Source organism: Falco punctatus (assembly GCF_963210335.1).
Source record: "Falco punctatus genome assembly, chromosome: 11".
Lineage (NCBI taxonomy): Eukaryota > Metazoa > Chordata > Aves > Falconiformes > Falconidae > Falco > Falco punctatus.
The window spans coordinates 3,182,511-3,206,140 of NC_137591.1; the positions used below are offsets into that span (position 1 = coordinate 3,182,511).

At 41.7% G+C, this 23,630-nt stretch overlaps 1 protein-coding gene across 5 annotated transcripts in view; it reads right to left on the reverse strand.

Annotated features, from left to right (window-relative positions):
- The window catches only part of ROR1 (receptor tyrosine kinase like orphan receptor 1), a 183,245-nt gene extending 162,589 nt beyond the window's left edge, over positions 1 to 20,656 (reverse strand). For 4 of the 5 annotated variants that reach the window (XR_013931253.1, XR_013931254.1, XM_080407254.1 and 1 more), the window contains exon 1: positions 20,186 to 20,656. Coding sequence is in view for 3 of the 5 variants with exons in the window: in XM_080407254.1 (XP_080263380.1) it covers positions 20,186 to 20,285 (100 nt within the window). In the remaining 2 variants the exon portion in view is untranslated. The other variant, XM_080407252.1, reaches the window with a different exon arrangement.
- Between the last annotated feature and the right edge of the window lie 2,974 nt (positions 20,657 to 23,630).

The following is a 23,630-nucleotide window of genomic DNA, read 5'->3' on the forward strand; positions in this document are numbered from 1 at the left end:
TTCTGGATACTATCACTAAGAGACAGCAAAGAAATAGAAATTGAGCGTGCCATGTTCCCATGTAGATGGAACACTGAAAAGATGTGGTTTTTTTCTAAAGCCTGCCAAACTGCAATAAGAACCATATTTTCTGCATGAAATTTAACACCCAGAAGAAACTGTAAAGGACCAGAGGCTCTCCTGTCCCTATATACTTATTACGGCTGTTAGCCCCATAAGCATATGGAAAGAACACTCTCTAGTTTGCCTTTTTGGGATGTAAATACAGTTAAGTGCATTCACCGGTATGCTTCAAAAAAAAGGAAAAGAAAACCTACAAATCTTACTAAATAAATTATCACCAAAAATATGGAAGTGGCAGAAGTACATTATTGCAGTACACAATTCAGGAATATATTTTTTTATATGTTTTGATCTTTACATGCATTTTCCTTTAGCTGCACTGCATACTTCTCAGGACCCAATGAAAAAAGAACCTGATCTTTTGACACACAAGTTATTTAGATACTCCCCATTCTGATTCAGTACATTATCAATGGCCTAAGCTACGTATCAGCAGCCAAGAATTTAATTCAAGCAACAATACTAAAGTATGACAGGTGTACAAAACATGCTTTTTATCCTCCTTCTGCTTTCCATCATATAGTTTTACCTATTACAGCTTCAGATAAGCCAGAAAGTGAGTGCAAATATTAACTACAATGTATAAATTGTGCACATTTCTCTGCGAGCGCTTCCTCTTCAACATGCGAATCATTGAGAAAAAGCAGCTGCTCCAGCTGAGAACAGGGTAAATCCAAACAGATTACACTGAAGTACTGTCTTATGCGAGATTTAGTAGAGACCACAATAATCCTATATCTGATCCCCTGTGTGACACATGCCCCAATTTCCTTCATCCAGCAATTCTTGCATAGCCCACTGTGACTGTGAGCATATTGTTCAGGAAGTCAGCCTTGATTTAAAGGCTTCCAAGTGATGAAGAGTTCATCACATCATTTGATCATTTGTTTTCAACACATAGTTCCTTTCAAAGTGAAAAATTTGCAAAAGAAAACTGAAGTTGGCTTCCTCTATTTCAAGATGTAGATGTTGTTAAGAATATATCTCCATTACAAACCATGGTAAAATGGAGAATTCCACAAGCAAGTTGGGCACCAGAAATGGTACACCAGCAGGTCCACGTGAGCCAGTAACTGTTACACAGAGGAAATTGCCTTGCCTGATGCATCATGCAGCTATAGATAGCCTACACCAGGCATCCAAGGTAAACTATGTGGTTTTATACTAGTGTGATTAATTTTTGCAGAGTTAAGACTGTGTAATTAAAACAAACTCCGAACAAAAATAGCTTTTCTGTTTATAAGAGTTTGCTTTCCAAATCATCTCTAAGCACTTGTCTCTAAACACAGCATTTTCCAAACAGCTCAGTCGTCTGAATGCTGATGAATCCTTTGGAAATGCACCTGGGTGACTTACCGTGACTATTAAGAGGTTCAAACCTTGGCACTCCTCCTTCTGCAGGGACCTTGCACGTGGATCCCAAGGAAGATAACTGCATCAGGGAACGTGTTTATACTGAAAGAGCCAATTTCAGGATCAGACTTCATCCTTCCTTTTGTGGTGCTTTAATGGAAAATTACAAAGTGAGATAAAGTCTGCAGCAAAATGAGGATTACTCCAGCACAAGACTAGGTAAGGAAGAACAAAAGCTGTTCTCATGCTAGAGAATACCCTGTCACCCTCCTTTCACCCCTGTCTCCCTGACTGCTTTTATGAAATTTAATCAAAAAAACATATTTTGTTATAGTCCAGTCTGAAAGGTTGGATGAAACCAATTGAAATCTCAAATGGACTGCAGCATGTTAATGATACCGTACTCTTTTGGCTTCCTACCAAAGAGCCAACAGTGCCAACATTTGCAGACTTCCAACAGGAAATTAAATAACTGCCCTGTTGGAAATATAAACCCATTTACAGTGGTCAGACTTGCATTTTCCAAAACAATGATATAGTTTGTGCCCCTAAAATGCTAGGGAAATTTGTAAGAAGATTTAGCCAAACAAATATGAAACAAAGATTTATGAAAAGGTGTTTTACACAGGTCTACAAATTATAGCTTTGTCAGGTGTATTTCCTGACCTAAGGCTCATGCAGGAACAATTATAAGGGCCTTTACTGAGTATGCTGTACACACACACACCTACCACACACCCCCACGGCTGATGACTGAAGATTAACAGAAGAGCTGCTTATTTCACAATTTCCTATATACTTTCATTTACTTCTTGAGAAGTGTTTTGGGCAGCTTATAAAGCGCCTGCTGGAGACTTGGGAGAGCACGTGCTTTATTTTTAACCTGTTGTGTGACTTTTGGTCAAATCTCTGCTCTAAGCTACTGTTCCATCTCTCACACTTCACTATATATTGAAGGGGGAGGCAAACCCCCTTCCCTGTGGAAGTCAATGGAGTTTTACCACTGACATCATGACCACTGAGATCTACACCATAAAAGCATCAGAGAAAGGAGCCTGCTCCTTACCAGGCATTTGTACACAACCTGGACTGTGGCATAAATCTTGTCCAGGCACTGCGGGTGCAATACACAATAGAAACAATATTATTCTTCAGCAAATCTGATTCTCCTCTTCATTCTTCTTCATCACCCTGCTATTGCAAAAGTTTTCCTCTACCAGCTCCTTCAAAATACTATTGCCGTTTTGAGTTAGAAATTACATGGACACGCAAGCCTTGGAGAGGAATAGCAGGTAAGCAGCATGTTAACCAGAGCAGAATAGTTCAATAACCAGGAATAGCTACAGCACAACTTCCACACCTAAGGGATTAGAAAGTTGACCTTCCCATTTTTAAAAATACTAAGATAGTGACAATTGTAGCATTATTCCCTAATGTTATCTTTTTAAAGCAACATCATACACTGGTGCATACCAGCTACACCTTACCTATTTGTTAACGAAAACTTCATTACATCCACAGTAAGTCGTCTAAAGTTGCAGGTATAGAACACTTCCCACCCTCTCCCCAATAGTGCTACCTTGTATTTTCGCACAGTAGGGCCTTTCATTCAAGAATCTGAACTTGTATTACACAGGTGGGTAAACATTATTATCCTGCTTCCCATAGATTGGGAAGGAGACAAATTGTTGCAGAGTAAGCCAATGGCAAACCTGAAGCAGAAGAGCATTCTCTGCACAGCAGTCTCCTCTGAAAACAGCAGTCAGCTCTCTGGAGTAAAGACAACTTGCAAGAGAAATATGTGTGATCAAGCCCACTAAGCAAGTTCCTCCTAGTAATTAAAGTCATATGTGAATAATTGCTTGAAAAAAAATCCTGTTTTCCTAAGAAACACTTCTAGGATGGATTGAAGATTCACAAAAAGATACAGATTATCTAAATAGGACCTATATATATATTAAAACCTCACCTATCATTTTATATGCACTTACATAAACCTAAGAATTTTACATGTACTTTATGCCAGTAAAGTAGAAAGCCACCTCTACATCACTACTTTTTCTGCTCCTTCCCTTCTCTCTTCCACCACACAAGCTGGGTTGAAAAATGTGATCAGTTACACCATGACCCTGGCATGAAATGAATTATTTGCATCTTTTAGGTTCACATTCTGCCTAAGTTATTTGACTAGTTAGCAGAAAAATAAGCAAGGGAAAAGCAACATATTTGCAAGTGGCAGGAAAAGTATCAGCAGGGATACAGCCTTAAAAAGTCTCTCTGAGATCTCAGATGCCCCAGGACACCACTAACCACTAGTCAGGTCTCACTTTCAAGTCTCACTCTTGTAAATGAAAAACAACTCAATCCCTCGCTCACTTAGGCCCTGATCCAGAAAGGCACTCAAGTGAGTATCTAACAACTTTAAAAACAAAACTACTCCCATTTAAATCAACCGGGCGTCTCGACTGTTTACAATTACAATATATGTTTAAGTGCTTTGCTGGATTGGGGCCTTAAACAGAGATTGTTATTTAACACTTTCTTCAAGGTATCTTGCCAGTTTTTTGTGCCTCAACAAACTTCATCTATTTTCCATCCACTGCATCTCCTGTTGTTTCTTGAACAAACACAGATGTCCCCCAGTCAGAACACTTCAGATTCTGCCACCGCAGTAATCTAGGAACCAGCAGATATTAAATTTAAAGGCAAGTTACTATTTTCAAAGTTTTCCTCAAGACAAGAATAAATTAGCAACATTTGCCGTCAATAGGAGAAAGAAGGCAAACACAGGCAGTGCTGCATATGCTGTGGGGCAAAGGGAAATGATAGGAAAGGGGAAAACAAACCAGGCCCGCGGAGAAGGTAGCAGCTTGAGGCATTTTTCCTCACCACACCAATTGCCTCTGTAAGAAAATTAGCAGGAGTTCTCACTTCTTGCTGTAGCTGATAAAGCACTAGAGCTTGCCATAGGACTTGCCTGCCGAGAATGACCAGAGAGGAGACATCTGTAGCAGCACTGTGTGGAACAGCTTTTTCAACAGAAACAGCATTTCCAGCACCAGTTTGCACAGAATGGCTTCTCCACCAGTCTCTCCATGCGCTACCTGATGCAAACGCTTGTTTACACAGTCCCCAGCCTAGGGTGACAAACCTGGGATGCAGAAAGATGCATCCACTTGGATGAGACATCACCACAGCAGATGGACCAAGAAGCACTGGCAGCTCTCTGGTCTCTTCTCCTCCCAGCTCTTCCACGCGAAGAAAATAAGCACACGGACAGCAATGGAATTATTTAAGTAATCAAAGGGAACACTTTCTTTTAAATTAGAGCTGAAGAAACTGCTTAGACAGACCTCAAAACAGTCAGCAGGGGATCACTTTGAAAAAACAAGACTCCCAAGGACCATGAAAAAAACACACTGGAGAGCAGAGATTAGAAAAAAGGAAAGAAACAGCATGAAGAGGAAGAAGTATCATATGCTCTGCTAACTGTACCTCTTAATTAAAAGAGTATAGCTCTGGCTTACTGAATTAATATTACTGCACATCCCTGCTATAACACACATTTTTTTAAAGGGATACATTCCTGTTCTTCAAAATGCTCAAGGATTTACATTCATCTGGCTACATCATGTTACAGAACTAAAGACATTCTAAAAAGATAACTTCTAGAAAGCCTGTGCTGTTATTCATATATTGAAACATAAGTAAGATATTATTGGTTTGGAAGCTGTCAAGACACTTAGCTTTGTGTGCTGCAACAGAAGTCAGAACAAGACATTATCCAGCCTCTATGAAAGGCTTCCATTGGACACTGAAAAAAATCAAAGGCCAGAAATCCTTTGGGGTGTTGACATTACTTTTCTAAACTAAATCATTACAAGTATAGTTCCAATTCATATAAAGCTAATTTTATTTGAGATATAAAGCTTCTAATATAAACAAAGGTTTGGAAAGAAAAACAGGTCAATCATTTTAGCTGTCATGCCAAATAGCATTGCAGCTCTGTTATTTGCTAATATCATTATAGGGTTTGGGCACACAAACATCTGTAATTCTGCTCCCCACTACCTTCTCCCTTGAAAATGTAAATTGGTACAGATGGATTTATTCATTTTTTTAATAATGCCAGTCACTAAAAACTGGAAAATAAGAAAAAGCACTGGAAACTGCATTGTCATTAGTGTGCCTGTATTGTATTAGGCCAGACATGTCTCTGCATAGAAACAAATTGATTGCATCTCTTGGTAAATCAGTCACACTGTGGATAATATACCAATCACTCCCTAGATTAAAGAATAAGCATCTGCTTATAAACACAAAACAACTGAAGAGCTGGCACTGCTGCCTAACTTCATGATATGCTATGTTTCTCTGCTGTTCATCACATGCACGTAAGAATTGAACCATACCACATCTCTAAAGTCAGATCAGGGTGTTCACTTAAAACTGTAACTGCCCTATGTTTTTGGCACATGTACAAAAAAATGCATTTAAATAATGTTTTTTAAAAAAATGCATGCAAAGTATGTCATAGCGTACTTATTAGTGACTACCCCTACCCATTCACGATTTCTAAGAGCTACCCTTCCTTCTATCTATTCCTTATTAAGCAGCTCAAATAAGCAGGCAAGCCTTGCAGCATGCTTCAAAAGTCAAGAAATTTTAAGTCTTGCTGAACCAAAGGAACTGGCAACTATCAAACCATGGACTCTTCAACACACACAATTTATTACCAGCATCAGTCACAGTATGGATTTATTCTGCATTTATATTAGTGCAAAGAAGAACAGGTTTGGTCAAACGATCTTCCTGTGACTTCAAAGTTTCAATTAAACAAAGAAAATCCCCAAATTAAACGGATGTCAATAAAAAGCATCTAAGCAGATGTTGGCTGAGACAAGGATACACTAAAACCCAAACAAAACCCCAGGATGTTGAATTGCCAATAGAAATGATTCATCAGAGCAGCTCAATAGCATAGCCCCTCCTCACGAAAGAACATGAGTGAAAATGTGGCTACACTCTGGGTTGATGCTTTCTAATACTCTTAGCATCTCTGAATAAGTGTTCTGCCAAAGACAATATAAATCACAAAGTTCAGTGTACGCCATTTCACCTCTGAATCAACAGAGTTCCATGGAGGGTAAATAACATAATTAAGCAGAGAACAAAAAAATAACCAAAACTCTACTCTGGAAAGCAGGCACTAACACTGAATTTCCAAATCTTTAGTATCTGTGCTCTCCAAGGGTGATCCTCCTGGTATTGCATCTTCAGACATACCAGTATCTAGATACGACAGAGATGGAAACCCTAGAAATGCCTTGGATTAAAATTGGCCCAGGACAGAACCTGTTGGTGCAGGCCAGAAAAGGGCTGCCAGAACCTCACCTGCCAGGTACAACCCCTTTCCATCCCATTTTCACCTGGGCTTATATCCAAAATAAGCCATTGAAGTCCCAAATCAAAAACATCAAAGATGAATGAACATAAAATATCCAAAATGTTTCCTAGTTTGGCTCAAACTAGTAAATTCTGCAGAACTCAAACAAGGATCAAATCTCATGCAACAGGAAAAAGACACTTCAAGCTGTCTTCCCTTTCACATCATCTGAACAAATGTTTGATAGATGCAGGCAAAACAGAAAAATATTGAAGATTATAAAATCCTTTTTTATAGACAAATATCACTCATTTCAGAACTCTAAAAGTGATAACAAAATTAATAAAAGCCAAAGAAGCCATATAGCAGACTAAAAACAGTTGTTTCCCCAATCAAAAGAGCAGATTTAAATGCACAGCATCAAACATTTCCTTTTTTATATCTTTATATTCCTCCAAAATGTGAAAAGTTCATGCTCAGAGAACTACTATTACTCTCCTTGAATTGCACATGCAATTACTAAATGCAGGTTTCAAGAACAAACATTGTCTCAAGTAGCAATGGCTTTCATCAAATAGTGTAAATGCTTTCCTGACATACAAATGGATTTAAAATAGGGAAATGAAACTGCTTATTTCGAGTCATACATTCAGTCTGAGAAATATTTCTCATAGAAAAACAGTATTTGACTGAATTAGGATTTGACTGAATTCTATACTATTTGTTACTAGGCAAACGAGTTGCCTTTTAATTTCCTAGTATATATTTCTTTAAGAAAAAAGAGAGGATATTATAATTAAGGTTGGAGAAGGCATGAAAACATATATGGAACAAGAAGTGTAACCATTTGCATTTGGCTGTTCATTTTAACCCCACTATAGTATGAAAGTCATGCAAAGGAGGTTGGATAATATTTTGTTTGGTGAAATCAAATACCCCCTGAGCAGATATTTTCCTGTATGCAAAGCATTCACTTTCTCCCTTCCCCCAAACAGCTATGCAAGAACAGACACTATTTTCTCATATGGCAAGTGCTGTAAATGACAGCCGTCTTTCATCCCTGAAAGCCGAGACAGCTACACATCACAGTATGGATAGCACAGATCAAAACTATCCTTTCTCCCATGGCATTTGGTGCAGGAAGCAAAAGCAACACTATATTCTGCTTACAGACAAAATCCAAAGTATTCAAATTTCACACATTCTGCAGTGGACACTTAACTTCGATTGGAAAAGGGGCACCAGCAGAAGTCCAGACTATCGCCATTTGTCAAATTAGGGGTTTTTTTCTGCACAAATCTACAGAAGAATAACCACCTCAGTGGTACCACTGTACATTTGAACAACACCAGAGTTGATGGGAAATACTCAGGAGTTGCACCAGTGTAATGGAGCAATGTGGCAAAACAAAACTCAGCACCTCTCCCATTTCTTTCAAGCACCCCACATACTTTAAGTCCCAATGAAATTAATGACAAGAATTGCACTTCTTTGTTCTTCAGGATAAGATGTTCTAGGACACTCAGCACTGAAATTGCTTTCTGCTCTGTTCACTGCTAGATGAAGTGTGCCAAGAAACAAAGTAGCAAAATTATTCCCTATTAAAAAAAAATGGATTTTATTTCAGAAGTAAGGAAAATATATCCAAGTAACTTTTCAATTTACTTCTATGTCTAACAGTAACAAGTGCCATCATTAACAGGAATGATCATGCTAACTGTTCAAAGATGCATCTTTTGGGGCAGTAACATCACGCTCTTGCTTGCAGTGCACACATCATCATTCTCACATTGAAAGTGGCTCTATTTTACCCAGAAGCCCCAAGAAAAGCTTAGAGGGAGATTCCACTGAGGCCAAAATTAAGAAAGATAAATCTTCTTTGAACAGTTAGATAATTCATTTTTTACCCTTTGTTTAAATAAAACTGAGACACTGAATAGCTTTGGATGCTTGTATTACTCAATATGCTACAGTTCAGAAGAAACAACCTGGAACCCAGGAATACTATAGAACAAATACAAGTCTAGTGCTGTTAACATTATTTTAACAAAAACATTGATCACTAGAAAAATATATTTGTCAGGAGAGCTGCCATGAATCCAGCCTGTTATTTCTGACACAACAGTACCTCCCATCACAAGTCCATCATAGCAGGCATTCTTTTACACGGGAAATATTTTAGCTGACTGAAAGCAATTGCCCGCTAGATTTCCTAAAAGATGTATTGCATGTATTCTTTACAGGGCCCTGGCAGAAAATCTGTCAGGGTCTGTTGCTCAGAATAGCTATTTTAATCAGCGTTACTGAACAACTGAGCCCCAGAGGATCATAACCACTTACAGGATTTTTAAGACAGCAAAGCAAGTAGAGATCAAAAACTAGTATTTCCTTCCTGCACCTCAGTCATCTTCACTGTAATCATCAACCATCTCTGGTGTCAGTAATTTACAGTAAAAATACAGTAACAAATAGCAGGATAATATCAGTCCTTGATACCTGATGAAATGAAAGCTAAATTAGCACAATAATCCTTCAAGAACATAAATTCCTCCTTCTTGAGGAGCCTGACACTAGCTTATACAGACAAGGGGAGAAAAAAGCATACACATTTACCTTCAATGGGATAATGTACCAAAAGCAAAAGTTGAGCCTCCATATCACCACGTATCTATCCTTTGCAATATTTCAAACAATTTTACAGTTCTTCTGACAGCTATGTACATAGACACCTCTCAGCAAATTACATTGAATACATGCACACTTAATCCCCTACTTGCAACATCGAGACAGAATTCTTCCCCTTGGGCCTTTTCAGTTATTACAATTAGTCCATGTGAAGTTACCCTTGATAATCTTAGGAGATAATAACTGGCAGGGGGAATAGTATAACAGAACATCCAACAATTACAGGGTTTGGGTAGGGGATTTCTGTGGAGCTGACAAATAAAATTAAAACCCCCTAACGTACAAAACTGTGCAGAACACTACACACTGCAGTTTTCCCAAATCAAAGACAGCGATAGCACTGCTCTGCTGGCTATGACCCTTGCTGGATTGCCTGCGATGCCTGAGGCAACAGCTTCAGTCACTTACTGACACAACGAGAACAACTATGTCAGTTAAGACGTTTGCGTTGCAGCCAAAATCTTTCCCTACATAACGGAAGAAAATCAGAAGAACATAATCTTTTGATCCCTCATTAATTAGAATTTTGCTAATGACTAAGATTCCTCTATAGTGAGAGGATGCCTTTACAGCTTCTTCCTTTGCCTGGGCCTCTTTTTGGAAAATTTATGTAGCAGTAGGGGCTAAAAGATGCAAAACCCCTTCAACAGTTCTTTTTAGTTGGGCATCCAAAGGCCTTCCTAAAGCTCTTTGCTGTACTAAAAATCTGGTTTATACACATGGAAAATACTAGTGCTCTTAATGTAGTGAAGAACACGCGGTTTTCTACATATAGCAGCATATCATTCACAAGAAAAATAAAGGGAGAGATAAAGACAACATTCAACTTGTTGCCCAACAGTGGAACGACCCATAACTTAATAGAAACAGAGTCTAGATCTGTGATGGTCCTCCACTCTGCTGCAGAAGGTCACTGTGCTACACTATTGCATGCACTAGAATGCATTCTGTTATCCCACACCAGGTTTCAATTATTCATCTCTTACTCAATTTCAGATGTACTTACTTAAAAGGATATAGTTTTAACAATAAATCTCATGGACAGTGTTAATTAAAAGCTAAATCTTGCCCTGAGCTGGACTTCCAAGGTCTACGAGAATGTTCACAGCCCATTTATTCATTCCAGCATTGTGTCAGTTATTAAATTACAGTAAATTAAAAACACAGTGACAGACCAATAGTTAAAATAAGTGAGGCTTGTTGCATCTCACTTACAAAGGTCGCCAGACTTGGGCTCTGACAGAACGCCAAGTGAATGTAAAAGTAAGGGGCCCTCAGTTCAAAAACATCCTATCGTGAACATGAAGTGTTTCAGCCTCAGAGATGCCAGCAGCCCAGCATTCCCAAGCTAATCTTAACTGCTTGATGCAATACCAGGCAGAACAACCATGCTCTCAAACCACAACACTGGACCATTCAGAGCTATAAAAAGCATTGGCAACACTACCAAGTTGCCCCAGATATTAAATACAAATCGATGAAGAGGCTCAAGCCTCATAAGCGCATACCAGCTAGAAGGGGGCCAGCTTTGTACCAGCCAGGGTTTCTGGGAGGACTTCTGACATATTGCTAATTAGAGTAAATGCAATTCTCCTGTCCAGTAGCAGGAAAAGGCATCAAAAGCCCAGACAGGGCCCAAACAAAGGAAGAACCCACTTGCAATTTCAGATTTAATCGCTGGCTGATAGTCACTTCTAAACTACCACATTTTTACTTCTAATTACCAGCCTTCCCTCTTGCTGCCAGCTTCTCAGCTGTGGGTATTAGTAGCCCTCCACAGTAACTCAGCTCTCAGGGGAGCTCCACTCTTCATAAAAAAAGGGCGCACAAATCAAAGCTGGAAACCATATTTTTTTTTTTTTCATTTAGAGAAGAGCTTTAAATGTAGGAAAAGAAAATGATTCAACACACTAGAATAGTATGTCAATGGTCAAAAGCAGAGATCCACCTAATGCTATTCGGTGGCTTTTTGAAAGCATTTAGTGACATAAATCTATTTCCCTGACAATCAATTTCAAATTAAGTGACCTCTTGTCATTCTAGGTGAAACACACTGAAAGCAGAGCTCAACGTGGTGCTCTCTACACTCAGCTTGTTCTGGAGAAAAAGAGATGTCTCCATCATACTACAGTTTTTCACTCAATTCACAGAGAGATAATGCATTTTAAAAATAAAAATCAAAACATGGAATGAATAATTAACATATAAAATAAAATTAAAAACTAAAACATACAGAATGCTTGTTACTTATACAGCACATCAAATATTTCAGAGTAAACAAAACAATTACAAAAATACTTCCTTTTATTTGAAGCCAAGTTAATTTTGAGAAGAGATGTTCAACCACGATAACTGACCTCTTACAGGAAAAACCAGGAGAGGCAAAAACTGTTGTAAATACAGTGTAGAATCCACAGCATTCAGATATACAATAACTCTATAAAGGTGTCACAGATTAAAATGATATTCACTGTACAATAAGGACAGTAACTCTCCAAGAAGAAAAAGGTGAAGTAATAAGTTTTTTTCAAAGAGGACTTTGCTGGATCAAAAATAGATCTAATCTTAGTTCTAACATTGAATTATATTTTTTCTTGGTCATTTGGCCATGGTTCTGGCTTTTCTTAGAGACTGCTCTGTATACACAATCACAATAATCTTTGAGGACAGAATTACTGAAGCTGAATTCAACAGAAAGAAAACAAACCCCCTCTCCAAGTTGCATATTTCACAGATGTTCAAAGCTATGGATGCTGAGGTGGCTTGTACGTTTTATTCAGCTGCTGCTACAAACACAATGACAGCATTATGACACTGCATTTCTCCTTTTCTAACCAAGTCAAAAAGGTGACTTTACCACTCGCTTCATAGCTCAGAGCAGTTAACAAGCACAAGCATAGATAATTACTTCTGCAAGTGGGATGAAAACTTAAAAGTTCATGAAATGCAAGAATCATCTGAAAACATTCAAACCCTTTTCAAATTGTAGTGAGAACGTCAGGAATACACCTGCCTGACCTCACGGGGTATACTGAGTCTGGACGAATCCTTTCTGGTTTTTTCCAGATGCCTGACTATCTCAACAACTTCAACAATCAGCAGTTCCATAACATGTTCATATTTGCAACAAAACATCTCTGGAAGCTGTTTTGTATTATCCAAACATACCCTTGCATAAAGTTGTGTAACAAAGGCTGGTACCAAGTCTAAGAAAGAATAAAGGGAAGCGCTCACCACAACCAACAGACTCTCCTAGGAGAACATGAAGACTCCTATGCCCTTGCTGTATGGGCTTCAAACATTTTAAGATGTCCATTAGCCCAGCCTCGTCACCATACTCTGCAATTTGTTCTACCACCCTTTGTTTTGTTACCCAATAATGCTTTTACATATGCAAGCAGCTTTACATCTGTGCTTTTAAACCAAAGCCTTCAGTAAGAACAATCCTATCATCAGACACACATTCTGTCCAAAATCAGATAAAAGCTCTCTGGAAGACAGTGGAAAAATCACTTTAATTGAAAATCCTTCAACATACTGAACATCATAATAACTTTTCTATAGTGCTAGTGCTAAAGGAAATGTTTAGATGAAAACAGAACACTAACCTGCAGCCTCTGCCTAGCATGAATTATTCTATGTACTACAGGAAGCATTGCTATTATTTTTCAAATAATGATACCTACATAGTTGTAACAATTGAAAGAAACAAGGAAAGGTGGTAGTGTTATTATTAGGTCTTACTAGGGTCCACTCCTGCCCTCAGGGCAAAGCCCACATTCTGCACTCAAAAGCTTGTCAGCTGGGCTAACAAAAGTTCACCCTTTTCCCTACAAATGCCATTTCTCCCTTTTACCTAGATGTGGTTAGGAGACTGAAGTACAAAGACAGGTTCTTTTCAAAGTGGTATTAGCCCAACAAGAAGAGATGAAGTACCAGACATGATATAAAAAGGGCTCTACTAAAATTTCTCACTCACTGCATCATCTCAAGCAGCTTCATTCGTCCTGACTAGGCTTCTGAAGCCTTTAGACTGGTCTGCACCCTCTGCCCTTTCTGATGAGATTTAGAGAAGTGCTTGGCTCTCCCAAGGAAACATGATAAGAGCTAAAGATCCTCATGAGTTTTGAAAATACAGCCACACAGATCATAAAATCCCTCCTTCCCCAGCACATATTCCCAGCACACAGTTCCTCTGAATGAGTAGCCATTATGTTCTGTATTGACTGGCCACAATGCGGACGCTCTCAGGCAGCACTTTAAACTTTCACCACCAATCCTTGAAAGCATGGCTCAGCATTTTCAAGGAGGGACCGTGCCACCTCCTTCAGAGGAAGACAAAACAGCTTTCTTGAAAGGAATGCTCACTCTGTGAATCTGGAAGCACATATCCTTCCAAAGATAATCTCAAGTTCTAAGGGTAAGAAAAGCATACCCTCATATATTTCCAGTCTCTGGAGAGAATGTGCAATGAGGTTATAAAGTTGCCGAACATTTTTCCTTGCTTATCTCTGATCTTTCAATTTCCCATGGCCTGCTGCTGTGCTCCAACACACAGTTTCACTACTCCGTCTCTTTCCCAGATCCGCATGGAACAGATGTTCAGACCTCTGCTGCAGACAGAACAGAGCATCTGGGAACCGGACAGGAGTACACACAACTGACACCCCTTGGAGGAAAGGAGCAGAAGGTCACAGGAAGCCATCGTGAAGTATCGGTTTCAACATATGACCTGACCAGTTTGAAAAAAAATTTTAATAAAATGCAGGCTTCCACCAGAGCCTCCACTAACTGTTTTCTCAAGAACTCATCTAGTTATGAAACTTCGGCATTGCATGTTGGGATAGCTAAGTCTTAATGTAAACCTAGACCCAAATATCTGTTACTGAGTGAAAGCATGTCTTTGCACAACACAACGCAGAACAGGGCATCAGCAGCAGTTATAAAAAACATGCAACATCTGCACAAAGTTACCAGCACTTTTTCTTGAACTCTTCAGGAGCGTGTCTTGCCTCTACATATAGTGATTCACCTCATATTTTTTTTTAATTCTTTTTTTTCCTAAACTTCCCCTTACACCAAGGCCAGAAATATCTCCTTTCCCTTCAACGCTCCCGAAGCACCATAAATGTGCCCAGGTTCCCTGCCTCCAACGTGAGAACAGAAAGGCCCAAGTGGGTTAAGCCATGCCAGGACCAGCACATGCCTAGAACTGGCATGCAATTGTCCCAGTCCAGCTGACAGAGACACACTCCCCAGACCTTGCCAGCATCAGCAATACAGGATACTTCCTGCAAGAGGCAATTTTTTGTTGTTCTTCAATCTCCTGTGAAGGTGCTCTATAGCACCTCACTGATCAAACACAACCAGAGCCTCTATGCAGCTCCCTGAAGGGATTTTGTTAAAAGAGGCTATCAAGTACAATTACGCCATGAAACTCAGTAGAAGTAACAAAGCAGACTTGACCTAGGCTTTCTTCTGCTTTGGAGACTATTTCATGCCTTCGGCAGGAACTCCAGCTAATGACTTGTTGAAACACATTAGAAAAAGCCCAGCACTGAACGCAGCACTGCTGAAACACAGTACTGGCCCTGCAGTTAATTTATACCTGTCAGTCCCTCCTCAATGGGAGTGATCTGGCTTTCTGTTGGTGAATATTCTGCATTATTTCTTCAGGAATCGTATCTAACTAATCATCCTCCAAATTTGTGTCCATCCCAGTAATATGCACCATGGGATTCTTTTTACAAGTCACTAGCCATTTCCTTTCATATACTGTTCTGCAGATTTACTTGGAAACAGTGGCACTCCAATGTCTCCACTTCAGAAGGAGATCCTGGAAAGCAATCTTCCTCACTACAGGATGCTGGCATGGAAGTATGCTGAGAAGCCTGCATTATTGCTTTCCCTCACTAAAGGATTCCTTTGTAAAGCTACTTCTTTTTCCCAAGCTCTCTAACTTTGGCGGAGCACCATTTTCAATATCACATTGCATTAGATTCCAAATATATGCAAGTTCTTTTATTTTACATTATATTCCCAAGAGGACCTAAATGAACTTTACTAGTTTTAAACAGCAGTATTTAGATCTTTATTATTACATAACACACTAGTAGTATCTATTTAAGCTGAAATAATTCCATTTTTTTACCTTAGCAAACTTCATAGCCTTTCCATGCATTCTGTCATTTCAGCCCAATTAAAAGACATTAAACACAACCAAGCCTCTCACATGCCACACTCCTGGCGAGGGGGCAGGGGGTGGCTCTGCTTGTAAACAGACAGAAAAAATTGTAACTTCTTCTGCAGCACCTGCCCAAATGAAATTTTACACCAAATGTAAAATTCAGGAATTTTAGAGTGCTCTCCATTCATCATAAAGAATGTAGAACTGCAATCATCAAACCTATAGAACCATCCTTCAGCTAACAGCAGTATTTTGTTATTATTTCCAAAGGATCATAGACAGTTGCGCTGTTTTATTCATTTCATTATTGTTTCATTTATAAATGAGCAGATTCACTGCCTTTCAATAGTTCCATTATTAGAATGAAAAAGAAACCAGGACAGAAGCCCTATAAAGTCACTCAACTATTCTGAACTATCACTTAACCACCGCCCCAGCCCCAATCAACCCACAATTTCTTTAAGTTCTGCTCTAAGGAGTTGGTTCCACAGTTCTCCCCACAATGCTGCACTACCCTTACCACTAGGAACTGCCTCCTACTGCATAACCAGATTCAGATTTCACATAAACCTTTCCTCTGCCTTCAGGTGCAAGACATTATTATAAGAAATATACCCCAATTTGGTAATTTTTAGAAGCAGAAACTTAGATCAAAGACAGCATCTTAACAATAGCATAACTTCATTTGACATTCCTATTAAGTGTTTCAATACATAGGAGTCACTGTCAAAATGCAAGCTGCATTACCACCACCACGCCTCTACCTACGCGTGGTACTACTCTACTTCTACCTCATTTCTTTTGGTTCAGAGAGCGACTTCACCAGTGAAGTACCAGCCAACGTTACCTGGGTACCTGCAGCAAGACAAGAACATCACACTACAACAGCAGATAAAACACAGGGCTTTGCAACTGAAAATAACTGCAGCTCACAGTCTACCAGATCAGTAAAAATTGTTTCTTAAGATACATAGTTTCAAAAACATGCTGTAATTGCAAGTGAGGTCCACTGAGGTTTTCTCCAGGGCTTGGGGAAGAAAACGTTTACACCTTTTATTTTGTATTAGTTAACTTTCCAGATATTTCTGGCTTGCAAGACAATCATTATGTGGAAAGCAGCTGCATTCAGTTAAGAGAGCTTTTTAAAGAGTTTTCAACTCTGAGGTGCTCTTCTGAGCCTCAGAAGACTGCTGCATTTCTACACGTTTCCAAAGAGTGGTATCTAGCGTCACACCTCAGGGAAGCTTCCCCCACCTTTGCCTACATTTAGGTATTTGTATTTAAAATCCATACACAAGCTCAAAAACGCTCTCCTGACCATATCTCATTTGCAATGCTTTAACTTAAAGTTCCTGTGTGTACATAATCAACACAGCAGTTCCAGTAAATGTTAATTATAGAAACAAAGAAATTATGTCCTGAAGATAATCTGCTGATACTTCAAGCAACTTTTCTCAAGAAATGTGAGACTACAATCACTGTAAGTCAAACAGTGACATCTACTCTCATCCTCTTATAGGCTTAAGGCAACAAAAGCATTTAGTTTGTTTGTGAACTCGTAAGTGGATACTGGCTGAAATAGCAGCCTGTTGACCTATGGACAAAACAATTAACCACTGGAGTATTACAGGGACTAATGAAGAGCTTGTGGAACTTTATCTCACAAGAGGCAACTTTCAAGGAAATCAACAGTACCCCCTATAATCTAAAACCTAATCTAGAGATCTGTGGTTTTACTGTATGTTTTTATAATGCTTTTATACTAGTCACACTTCTTCTATCATGACTCCTCACAAAGTTACATGCTATGGAATAAAAATAACAAAGCTGAACTGGTAATATCCATAGTCAGATACTGCAAAGAATGAAAAAATACCCAAGTTGGAGCGTTTCTGTTCCAGTTAACTTTGTGGTTTTATTCAGAACATTTGGGCAGCCCGTGAGCACCCTTGGGAAGAGCACACATTAAAGACAGCATGAATATACAAAGGAAAATGTGCTTTTTGTTTTGTTTTGCTTTCTACAAGGAAAGGTCATTGACAAAAAGGAAGCAGCAGGAGACGGGGGTAAAAGTGAAGAGGAAAAGGCCAAAAAAGAGCCTTTGGAAGGCAACACAGCAACACAGTTTTGGTCACTTGACAATAACTCAACTAAATGGATGACCTGGTAATAATCCTCCCCAAAAGAGATGTGACAATAGCTGTGCAAGTTCCTGGCATCAGACCTGTCCTACTGAGCTGCATCAGCCTATTCACATGAGGCCATCTGTGCACATCTGTATACGTTTACTGGATCACAGTGTCAAACTCTATACTGGGAGCCATGTCTTCACAGATGTTTGGACCAAGCGCAGCACAAGCAGGCTCTGATCCTTACGGACCTCAGGGAGCTAAGAGCCCAAACTACTCTTCAATATTTTCAGTGTATTAGGCTGTCAGATATTGGATTTCCAGGCCATCTTTTCTGGTAGCAGAAGTTAGGCTACCACCAGAGATGGACTTTCATTGCAGTCCTTATTTGACATGCCTGGAAAAATCAAGTCTTTTACTTATATAGCAGTCCATATTCTACCTTTTTGAAAAATGTGAAGGTAAAAGGGTAGGGATTGAAGGGTACTGTATGGTTCGTTGGGTTTCTGATGGAGCAAAATCTATTTACCCAGCCACTACAGTTATCTTAAAGACATTTGTAAAACACATTATAATAGTTTTTTTGTTTGTTTAATTAGCATTAGATGTTTAGGTTTCGTTACTCTTTGACAAAACCTAGATCTTTGGCAAGCTTGGCGGAAAACGTAGTATGTAGTTGTAACATATGATAAATGTCTATCTATTAAAAAAAAAATCACTTGATCTGCTCATGAATCAACATTGTCAGCTTTCGCCAAAAATATTACTTAAAACACAAGAAATATTTCACTGTGGAAAGTAATTGTGCATAATGACTATATTAAGTCATACATAAAGGTGAATTCATATAACGAAAGATACTTCCCTGCACAATTCACCGTAAATAGAAAATGGGCAGGTTTAGACCCAACATGATCAGTTGCTTTATGTTCATGGGTTTTCTCCCCTCTCTAGGCTCTTAGAAAATCACAAGTTCTCATATTTTAACCCTAAAGTTTTGAAATTATCTGAAAAAGATGGCCTGTCTTCCCCCCTGCCCCTTTTAATTATACAGCTATTTATTAAGCACATACAGCATTCCCTGGGGACACTAGAAAACAGCATTTGAAAGTTTTCCCACTGAGATGTCATAGAGAATTCCTACCCTAAGCTAGAACATCATCCAGCCGTTGAATCTGCACCAGGAGACTCCTGGGTCCAACAGAATCACACTGCAATATCTGGAAGTCATTCAAACAGATCCACTACCTAACACACAGTCCCAGGTAACGGCATCACTAGGGACACACTGAAACACAGCGAGAAATTCAGGCACAGGCATATGACAAAAGCATTGTATCTGTTAGCTACGACCAGCCTTTTAAACGCAGTTATCCTACAGTATCTGCAATTTGGCTTAGAGGTTTTACAACCACAGCTTTTTCAGTTTTGAACTGCTAAGTATTTAAATTCAATCAGCTTGATCTCTTCAGTGTTCACTTTTTTCCCCTCTTCTTTAAATACTAAATATGGCCATATTATCAGCCGGGACTTTGCAGAATTGGCTTGTGATTTAAGTACCCACCATAAAATACCTTCAAGGAGATGGAGTTCATGAGTAGTCAGTCACCTCTTACTGAAATTGTCATGTAGGCGTCCAAAAGCAGGCTCACATTTTACTGACTTGGCTTCAGAATCAGTCCTTCTTGCCTAATTCCATCTAGGTCCCTTTATGCATGTGTTACGCTATGCTTTAAACATAAATCATTTGCAAAAGGCTGAAATCAAAACCCTCATAAAACAGAAGGATAGCAAAATAGATATTACTCGTTAAAACTAAATCAAAGGGACCTTAAGATTACTGTTTTTAAAAAAAATAGAAAAGCCGAAAACTTCTTATTGGAAGACTACAAGCTGAAGGACAAGTCACCGTCGATAACGCCGCCTCGGGAACCATCAATCACGTATCAAAAGCGGGACTGCCTGGGCATGGTTACACTTAGCTAATAACTCGGCCGAACACTTGGAAGGGCTTTTTACGAAGCAATTAAACACCGATCGAGTATAAAACTCGGAGTTCGTTAACGGGCGGCGGGAGGGGAGCGCTGGAGCCGCGGGCTCCCCGGCGGGCGGAGGGCCCCCAGCCCCCCAGCCCCTCAGCAGGGCGGCATCCCGCCGGCGGGCTGCGCCGCGCTCGCCCCAGCGCGCCTCACGGCCGGCCCCGCCGCGCCGGACTCCACGCGGGCTCGGTCCCCCTCACAAACCGCCTCCGGTACCGCCGCCGCGGGCGAGGGGAGGCTCCCGCGGGACAAAAGCCGGCCGGCGGCCCCGCACACCCCTTACCTTGCGTGGCGTCCCCCAGCTCCGCCCGGCTGCCCGCGCGCAGCAGCAGGAGCAGCGGGAGCAGCAAGAGGCTCCCGTCCCCGCCGCCCGGCTGCTGCATTCCTGAGCCGGCGCCGCGCTACTCCCACATCCACCGCGCAGCGCCGGCGTCCCGGGCCGGCCCTCGCACCGCCGCGGGGCCGCGTCTCCTCCCGAGCCGTCCCACGCCGCGCCCTCGGGGCTGCGCTCTCCTGGCGGGCGGGGAAGCGAGCGCGGGCGGCCGCCGCCTCAGCCCCTCTCACTTGTCACTTTGCGCGAGCTGCGCTCACAGACCGGCCCCGGCCGCGGGCCCGCCGAGCCCGGCCCGGCAGCGCCCCCTACTGCCCCGCCCGCGCCGCCGCCTCCCGGCCGCCCGCCGCGGGGGGGCGCTCTCCTCTCCCCGCCGTCCGCCATTTTCCCTCCTCACCTCAGCAGGCGGCCCCGGCGCCTCTCACCTGCCCGCGAGCCAGAGGCCTGACGGAGGAGAAGCACCTTTCCTCACAGCCCACCTCACGTTTCCCCTTTCATAGCAGGTGGATTTACAAAGGCAGCAGTTGGGGTTACCAGCCTTTCCCCTCCACATTTCACTTTCCAGGGATCAAACAGCAAACACGACAGGTGGGATTACTGGGGGGAAACCACTTTTCCAGGCAGAATCCAGTTTTATTACTTGTTACCACCACTCACAACCGGTCCAGGTCTCTTCCTGGTCTTCCCATACCACACATGACAGCTGGAATACCTTGTCAGCAAACTTCCCTGAGGAAGCTCCCCAGCCATGAAGGACGCCATGTCAGGGTGCCCAGCTCCAAGCCAGGCGCGCAGGCCAGCCCCACATACCACGGCCTCCCACAGGGCTCATGGCAGTGCGGCAGCAGGGCTGTTCTTCGTACATGGGTTGAGGGTCAAGAGCTTCCAGTTTTCCCCTCACAACATTTCAGATTTACTGGATATCTCCTACTCTTCCTGTCAGGAACTCAGAAGTTCTTAGGAATCACTTTCAACCCTCTCTGCCTCAGTGAAATCAATGTTTAATATACAGATTTCTCCTAATTCAGCCTTTCTTCACAAAAAAAAAAAAAAAAAAACAAACAAAAAAAAACCAAAAAAAAACCACCCTACCTGAAAGGAGTCAGGTATACTTGCTACCTAAGATCGTAAATGCTAAGAGCAGCACTGTAATGCTGCTCTTACCCACCATTCTCCAGCACACCTCAGCCCGGGGGGGGGCACCCCCACAAGCGTGCTGCCTGCACGGCTGTGGCCTCATTACCAGGGCTCAATCATCCCAAGGTACCTACAGCCAGACCCCAAACATGCTTTTCCCTCGCTCTGGTGATAGAAGCTAAGCTTTGCGAGCAGAAGGGTTGCAGCTCCCTCCTGCCAACACAAAGGACCATTGACCATATGTTACATCACAGCTGTAACTGTGCCCGGGCAGGTTCCATAGCGGATAGCACTGTTTTGCTGGAGTTGAAGGACACTGCCAAAGCTAGTTGAAGCTACTAGGATGATAACTACTTTCCTTCCATTCAGGAGAAGGATCACATTCCTGGAATGCTTAGGTTAGGTTTAGGATTTCAAAAGTCAGCAACTGTTTAATAAAAAGTTCATAAGCAGAGTGGAAACAAGGACAAGATTAAAGGAATTTCCTCCTCACTTCCTGCTAGATCAGATCCCAGCCCTCCTAGGCTTGCTTTCTGCCATATGAATCTTGTATTTCTTGTCAGACACTAATAGAGTTTCAAGAGGAGGAACAAACCCAGATAAGCATCTGGCTGCATGTTAGGGAAGTAGATGGAGGTTTGAAACCACCTTCTCCTCACATACACAAATGTGCGCATATTCCTCCTCAGACCAAGGAGGACAATGGCAAGAGATTATCCACTTCCTAGTGAAAATTGACCACTATGCAAACACAGAATAATTGGAAGAGGCAAGCCAAGCTTGGTACTGCCAGAGCTGTTACAGGCTCTGTGTGTGATGCATGGAAGGGACCAGCTGTGCCTGGGACCCAGGTGCCTATGTTTGCAGCATGGTGGGATTTAATTTCTGCAGCACTGGACAAAGTAGGTCCTTGTTGGAGCTGCAGGACTTTTTGTCACCTTGCTCTGATATGCCTTAGGATGCAGTTTCACAGCTGACTGAAGGCAGCCATGCTGCCACCTCCCCCCTTTTCCCAATCATGCATTTCCAATACAGTCTTTGTGTCACCCCTAGTAGGTACACAGCCACACAGGATTTGCCCTTTCAGCAGCAGTATGAGCTTAGGCCAGTTTAAACTGACCACGAAGCCAAGCCCATCAGTACCAGCAAAAGCCAATTCAAATCAAGATTAGGAAAGACCCACACCATTGCCTTCCTTAGACAGCTACGTGGTCTTCCCAGTCCCGTGCATTTTCTCCTGACACAAAGAACCAGGAACTGAGATGGTTCAAGAGCCAAGCTGACAGATAGTTACTGCTTCAGAGTGGAGGTGTTTCTGCCAATTTAGGTCCTTGAACCACTTCTTTCCCAGGGCATAGCAAATGCTTTTTGGTTCTTAAGGGACAAGGAGTTGAAGTGGTGCCAGAACCAGCAGAACATGGACCTTAGAAGCCAGAGCTTGTCTCACTACCCCCAACCAAGTTGAACAAGGCAGGCCCAGGTCCAACCGAGAGTCTCTATTACCAGGCAAGTTTGTAGTGGTGGGGTGGGTCTAACATCAAGATGAGAAATCAACTAGAGGCCAGGGTCCGTTCCATCATGGTCATCAGGACAGTGATTGCCAGGCAGGTCCAGAGCAATAAGACAGGTCTGAGGTCAAACAGGGAAGTCAGTCCACGTGCCAGGGTCCATAGCCAGGCACAGGTATGTTGGAGTAGCGGACTACAAGCCCTCCAACATAGCCCAAGCAGGGACTAAGAGGTAGTGGGGGGCAGGGCAGAGCTTAAATAGAGCCCCTTGACAAGGGTGGGGTGGTGTTTGAGGCCCCAGATGAAGCTGGTCAGTCATTAAGAGCTGTGAGTGCCCTCAGGGTCCTGACACGTGTCATCTAAATACAGGAATACTAGAGCTAATGCCAGTGAGAAGGTCACGCTGTACAGCTGGGATAGGATTTCTGCAGCACCAGCCCAGACTTGACCGCCCTGACCCCCTAAAGTGACATTTCAAGTTACTTTTAGGTGCTCTAACTGCAAGCTGTCCACAATAAAAAAATCCACTTTGTTTCCTGTATGTTCATCTGGGCAAATCCATTCAGCCAGCTGGTCCTACGGAAAACTAACCCTCTGATGAGAGAAAAGAAGAGCAATACTCCTCCGGAAGAGCCAGCTGGGTCAGCTCCCCCACAGCTGCTGGGTGTGAGATCCAGCAAAGGCAAGTGGGACCCTGGTTCAGGGGTGGGGTAAGAGCAGTTGAACACTGCTTTTGGCAGCAACTAGCTGTT